A 7172-nucleotide genomic window follows, 5' to 3' on the forward strand; every position below is an offset into this window, starting at 1 on the left:
GGCCTAGGCAGTGTTATAGGCATGCACGATATCACTAGTCTTAACACTGGATAATTAGTGTAATTTATACCGGTAAATGTCGGGTTGGTAGAAGAAGACAAAAGTGAAACACAACACTTTTTAATAGGTTATATTCGTTCTGAGTTGATAAAGTGGTACACCAGTTTAAAATTAAATGTTTAAGAGTCGGACGAATAGTTTGTGTAATGTCAGTATGATGGGAAAAAAGTCCATGAGATAAGTATTGCTTCTTTTACGCCCTTTTAACAGCCAGGGTCAGGTAAAGACGGAAGGTCTCCCATGTATGAGGTGTGTAGCGTGTATGAAGTGCGCGGTGCATGTTTTGGGAGACTGCGGTATCTCCGTGTTGTGTCTACTTGTTTAGTGGAATCTTGCCCTTTTTATAGTGCTATATCACTGAAGGATGCTGCCGAAGACACCAAGCAGAAAACGGGCGAACCAGTCGTCCCACTCCCGGTATGCTGAGCGCTAAGCACGAGCACAAAACTACCATTTTTATAGCCTTTGGTTTGTCTTGGCCAGGGGACAGATCCAGAAGCCTACCTCGCAGGGTCGAACGCTCAACAGAAGGCCAAAAGTGAGGTGGTGTCAAGGGAGACGTTAGGAAGAACAAAGCTAGTTAAAAAGAAGAGAAAAGATAGGATCCACAATTTAGACGCCTTTTACGGTCATGCAATATGGGCAGAAGGTACAATTCTAACGCTCTACCTGCAGAACAGAGGAGATATGTATTCGACTGTATACTCTATAGAGATAGCACATAAACATAGCTATAGCCACAATTATCACAAACCATTATACACTAATAGCATTTCTTATTACACAAAATTGCCACATATACACGAAACTCTCGTTGCTTTCGAACCAAAAAAATAAAAAAAAAACGAATTGTTTGATGCACATGTGAATTCATTGTTACAATGAAAAAACCCACGAAATAACGTTCCAAGAATAACCACAAGAAAGTATCTTAAATAATCCATGTGATACAGTATATCGAACACTACTGTCATTACGACGTGATATAAAGGGAAAAACTGCTCTTTTATACCCTAACCCAAGATCAAGATTAGACTGAAGTCTTTACTATGCCAATCAAAATTGACATAAATTTGTAACGTCCTTTGCGATTTGACAATAAAGCTTCAATTTAGATTGTTTTATATTTCAGACTATTTTTATGATCTTAGGGCTAGGAAAGAAAAAACAACTTTCAATAACTTACAACAAACATTGCTCCAACCGGCAATCTTGACGGCACCCCTATTTCAATAACTTACTACAAACATCGCTCTTACCGCCAATCTTGACGACACCCCTATTTCAATAACTTACAACAAACATCGCTCTAACCGCCAATCTTGACGGCACCCCTATTTCAATAACTTACAACAAACATCGCTCTAACCGCCAATCTTGACGGCACCTCTATTTCAATAACTTACAACAAACATCGCTCTAACTGCCAATCTTGACGGCACCTCTATTTCAATAACTTACAACAAACATCGCTCTAACCGCCAATCTTGACGGCACCCCTATTTCAATAACTTACAACAAACATCGCTCTAACCGCCAATCTTGACGGCACCTCTATTTCAATAACTTACAACAAACATCGCTCTAACCGCCAATCTTGACGGCACCAGCTATTTCAATAACTTACAACAAACATCACTCTAACCGGCAATCTTGACGGCACCCCTATTTCAATAACTTACAACAAACGTCGCTCTAACCGCCAATCTTGACGGCACCCCTATTTCAATAACTTACAACAAACATCGCTCTAACCGCCAATCTTGGCGGCACCCCTATTTCAATAACTTACAACAAACATCGCTCTAACCGCCAATCTTGGCGGCACCCCTATTTCAATAACTTACAACAAACATCGCTCTAACCGCCAATCTTGACGGCACCTCTATTTCAATAACTTACAACAAACATCGCTCTTACCGCCAATCTTGATCGCTCACGTCTGACATTAACATACCGCCAATCTTGATCGCTCACGTCTGACATTAACATACTAAAACATTGCTTTAACCGCTAGTCATAACCACTTTCATCCTTCAATAACAGACTTAAACATTCAGGAAAAAATTACTGCCATTTTTTTATACATTCATTGCATTGATTTTATTTTTCCATGCATAAATATTTGTACTGATTTAATATATAACAAAGATAAAAACGATGATTGTTCTGACGAGTTATACCGTTTTGAGTTATTTCAATTTAATTTAAAAAATATGAAAAATAACTATCAAAGATTTGTACCTGTATATATGACTAAATAGATACATTGTACAAATGAAAAGGCCATTCATTATCATATATTATATCGCGGATTAAAGTTTCGCGAAGACCAAAATATCTCTTGAAGTCCCAAAAATACCACCCGCGCTAAAATTATCGACTTCACGGTATTTTGCTTTGCTCCAAAGTAGAGGATTTTTCTGAGTCATTATGCGATTAATGTCGCCATTTTGTAAGTCCCTCTTTGACTTTCGTAGTGTAGCTCACTGCTTTTTGGTAGCTTCTTGTGAACTTCGATTCGTGGAGAGACTTCTCAAGTTTTCTACATAGGTCACTAGCCTCCCTGAGTGATGATTCAGTGTTGCGGCTTATGAGGCAATCGAGAAGTCCAAATCTACATTTGAGAGTAAACTGTGACATTCGTTGCAAGTTATAATCTTTCTCCAACTCCACTGCACGTCTGAAGTGGTTTTCAGCCTTTTCCAAATTGTGTTTTAGGAAGAATCTTGCTAACTCCACATGGAATCCAGAACAGCTAACCACCTACATATGTGCCGATGAGTCAGAAGTTCTTCCAGTTTGTCCGCGTATATGTGTCCATCTTTGAAGTAACTCTCCTCTTCCTCCTTCGTTCCAGCGAGTGCCATTCTGGTATTAGAACACTTCAAAAGAAGTTTTAAACACGTTGCATCGTGGTGCAGACGTTGGAATTTGCTCAATTTGATGATGCCATATTCATAGAAGTTCAAGTCTCTCTCTTCCAGCATTTCTTTATATCGGCAAATGACTTTCTGTAAGATGACGTCTCTCTCTTCTCCAGATTCACTGCCATATGTTCTACTGACAAGACAGTGGTATAAAATGCCGCTTCACCTCGTGATCAGACTCTGCATGGAAGGAAATTCTATGTATTTTCCATCCAATAATTTGCCTAGTAAGTATGCGAGTCGAAATTCATTCTTGCAAACAAGAGTTAATGCAGGATATGATTTGCTTTGATACTGATGAACTCTGCCAACATTGTACAAAATAATCATCATCAATTCCACAAGAACTACTTCGTCTAGCTTCTCTCGTGATAATGCCAATTTTTTGTCGAAGAGTTTCTGGTACAGTTCATTGCTGAGTCGACCCCTTTTACGTTCATCAACGTGCTTCATACATCCATAAAACTCAGCAACTTCTTCCAAATGATCCAATTCATGAGGAGATTTTTCTGTCTGTAGGACGATGTCCGGAATCAGGTTTTGTGGTAACTTTCGTGTGACGTTTCCTAGACTTTGGAACAGCGATTTAGCTTTTGAATCTTTCATTCTTGCATTTTGTCGATTTTCTTTCTTTTCATTTTCCCTCTCTCTTCCGGGATGTTTGTTTCTTTCTTGATTCACTGATAAAGTTGGGATATACTGAAGAAGGCTGTCTGAAATGCTTCGAACTTTTTTGCTGTCATCAATATATTCCATGGTGTCGAGTGTTTCAAATTCTTCTGTAGTTAGCATAAGCGATTCGGGGTCAGTCATATATATGAGCTGAAAACAAAGTGCCATTGCCTTTTTCAAATGGTCTTCTGCTAACAAGTGATCTACTCCACTCACTCGGAAGGTAACTCCAATAGCTGTATGAAGAGCGCACATCAAAAATATCGTCTCCGTTGATAATTTCAGTTTGACCTTACGTAAAACTACCTTGGCGGCGTGAGGCTCAAGTTCTAGGTTGCTGACTGAAGTGAGATGAAGCCGGCAATCTATATTCATATTTTTGCAGAAGAAACAAAGCAAGTCCATAATGATCGACTCCTTCTCTTCCTGTGATAGTCTTATTTCTAATACTAACGCCGTCACAGCATGGATGGAAATGGCTTGTGTCTGATGCTCAGATTGAATTTCGCCGCCTATACAATACTTTCGGATGTTCGAAATCAGCTCAAAGATGGTGGTAACTTTATCCCTTTCATCCATACTTTCACCAAGAAGTTTTTACAACTGTGTGATTGGAATTTCGTTGTGATGAAGAAAAGGCATGAACCGTAAGAGTGGTTTAACATGTACAGACGAAGTTTCTTCCACTTTCCTGATTGTTAGCATATGTGCTGATAAAAGGCCTTTGTCATATTCTTGCCATGTACAGCTTAAACTTTCTTCTACTTGCTTGAAAAACTCTTTGTCTGATAGTTTGTCTATGTACACCTCCAAGGACATGTCTGTAGTAAACAAATACGAGTTGGCCAGAACAATCCGTATGGCAGATATCCCATTTCAATTGCCAAAGCTTGAATGCTTTCCTCTGAGTATTTCATTTTGATGTCCTTCAAAAACTTCAAAGCCTCCGATTCTGAAACTCCGGCAATTTTGACGAAAACATCATGTTCAGTACAATGCCTGTAGAACTTGGAATAAATGGTAGAGCATAGTATTTTAAAGTTGTTTTCTTTGTGAAATAAATAGATAATTTGTTCCACAATTTTGCAGGTTTCTTCAGTTACATCGTCGAAAACGAACAGATACTGTTTGTTCTCTAAACTGCCAGTTTGGATTTAGGACATTGCGACTTCTGCCATCTGCATAACATAGTCACATTTTTCTTCCCTCTCTTGCTGAAATTGCATCTCTAAAAACTCCAGGAAAACTCCAAGGCTATTAATGAGGTCATCTTTATTTGTACATCTTAGCATGCATGTTACATGATCTTCCTTTTTCTGAAAATCAGCTGCATACCAATAGCATATTTGGGATTTTCCTGCGGCCTCTATTCCTGTAAATACCTATGAAATGTATAAGTAATATGATATTGCAAATCAAATTCTGATACATTTAAAAATAATAATAAAGGACATTTTACCTTTCAGTATGGCCAAACGATGTTTCTCCACACATTCCTTTACCTTCTTGCACATTGAAGTCACGATAAAATTGGGAACAAGGAGAAAGTGCCACATTGCTCTCAGCTTAGCTAAACAAAATCAAAACAATCTTCAAGAGATGACGTAAACATGACAAATAACGAATGTATGTACTTGAATTATGATAAACAATTTAGAACTTTATCAAATATATCTACAACGTATTTTTGGTCAATATTCCCAGCTAATGGTCGAAAATAGTGAGTTATCGTTCCTGTCCAGGTGTCGCCGTGGTACCCGGTCCAGCATCAGTGACAGGAGAGTTCCAATATCTTAGCAACAAGTAAACATAAAGATGGGGTAGTTTAGTAAGATATTTTAGATATGCCTTCAACTTGCTGTTCGGTTCCCGGGTGTCATGGAAGAGGTGGACATGAATTTCCGAAAGACCTGGAGCGACGGAAATTATGGATGCATGCCATAAGACGTGAAGATGAGTGCACAAGGAAGATCTGGACGCCGACAAAGACATCTGTCGTTTGCAAGGCCCATTTTTCACCGGACGATTACACGTAGCAGACGATACATGGTAAACATGAAATATAGTTCTTTTGCAAGTAATAGCTTTCAAATTTTAAAGTGTTATTATAAATTTAATGAAAATTTTGTACGTAGAGTCGTTCAGCGATTTATGCGAAATTGTAATAAACTGTACAAAGTGTACGTGTGTACAGTACACTGTACAAAGTGTACGTTTGTACAGTACAGTAGGCCTACTAGAATAGTATATGTACAGTACAGTGTAGCGACAACGTACAAGATGTACATGTACGTACTGTTTGTCACTTATGAAGCTCAGGCGTTACACAACAAACTTTGAGTTGTCCAAAGTTTTCTCAATATCTGAGTCTAGTGTAAAAAATATTGTATATACTTGGATCATATTTAAGTCCAAACAGTGGCAGGAAATTAATATTTGGCCATCTCGCAGTTTAGTGAGGTACTTTGCCCCATCTGACTTCAAAGCCAAGTTCCCAACAACTAGAGTTATAGTAGATGGCACCGAATGTCCCATTAACACCATAAAGATTCTAGTTGGATCAACACCAGGTGGATTGGTTAACTATGTTTCAACTGCATACGGTGGGTGTACAAGTGACGGTCAAATTGTTGAAAGATGTAGGTTTGTAAATATTTGTGATCCTGGAGACAGTGTGATGGCGGATAAAGGTTTTAACGTACAAGATCTTTTTGCTAGAATGGATGTCACTGTGAACATACCAACCTTCTTCAAAAAAAGAAACAGAATGAATTCAAAAACACTTATGCGAGATAGAAAAATCACAAGTAAAAGAGTCCACATTGAAAGAGTGATTGGTCTTGGAAAAACATTTAAAATTCTAACAAATCCTCTTAACAGTACTGAGACTAAACTTTCATCACATATCACATTCTGCTGTTATATGCTTTGTAACTTCAAAACTTGTATCATTCCTAGAGATGCTTAAAGGTTTCATCTTCAATAAAATGTAACACACTTTTAGATGTTATGAAACCAATTTAATAAATTACAACAACAGTTCAATATAATAGCAGAATCTGCTATGAGCATGGATTGTACATTATATTCTGCATATAAATGACCATTTAGAACTTTAGGACCTGTGAATGTAATTTTAATTACATTATAACTACTATATACTTTAGGACATGTGAATGTAATTTGTAATTACATTAAAACTACTATATCCTACATTACATGTAGTTAGCACTTGGTTTGAAGCATTTAAATGTCATTAGATTACAATAACTTTACTGAAAATCACATTTGGTATAATACATGTATGCCAATTATATGATATGTATATAGTGTACCTGCCCAGTGTGGCTTATCAGAGTGTTACTCAGCTGATGCAACTCCTGTATCATTTAATGCACTTAATGGTATTTAAATACAGTATGTTCGATAGGTTTCCAAATCATACCAGTACCACAGGTTTTAAATATTAAGAAGGAAAATGCCATACTGTCGTGCCGGAATCCATTGAGA

General features: G+C 37.7%; 1 protein-coding gene and 1 pseudogene across 1 annotated transcript; one reads left to right on the top strand and one right to left on the bottom strand.

Annotated features, from left to right (window-relative positions):
- Positions 1 to 2452: 2452 nt before the first annotated feature.
- Positions 2453 to 5542, bottom strand: LOC138326502 (uncharacterized; annotated as a pseudogene).
- A 51-nt stretch (positions 5543 to 5593) lies between these two features.
- Positions 5594 to 6630, top strand: LOC138326503 (uncharacterized). The gene is made up of 2 exons (XM_069272602.1): positions 5594 to 5694; positions 5943 to 6630. The coding sequence occupies exons 1-2, from the start codon at positions 5594 to 5596 to the stop codon at positions 6628 to 6630; spliced, it is 789 nt and encodes a 262-aa protein (XP_069128703.1).
- The last annotated feature ends 542 nt before the right edge of the window (positions 6631 to 7172 follow it).

Source organism: Argopecten irradians, chromosome 6, assembly GCF_041381155.1.
Source record: "Argopecten irradians isolate NY chromosome 6, Ai_NY, whole genome shotgun sequence".
NCBI classification, from domain to species: domain Eukaryota; kingdom Metazoa; phylum Mollusca; class Bivalvia; order Pectinida; family Pectinidae; genus Argopecten; species Argopecten irradians.

Excerpts from the sequence above, each read along its gene's own strand:
- LOC138326503 (XM_069272602.1), top strand. The coding sequence starts at position 5,594 with ATGCATGCCATAAGACGTGAAGATGAGTGCACAAGGAAGATCTGGACG. Across the intron at positions 5,695-5,942 it reads TTTTCACCGGACGATTACAC|ATGTACATGTACGTACTGTT; the intron begins GTAGCAGACGAT and ends ACAACGTACAAG.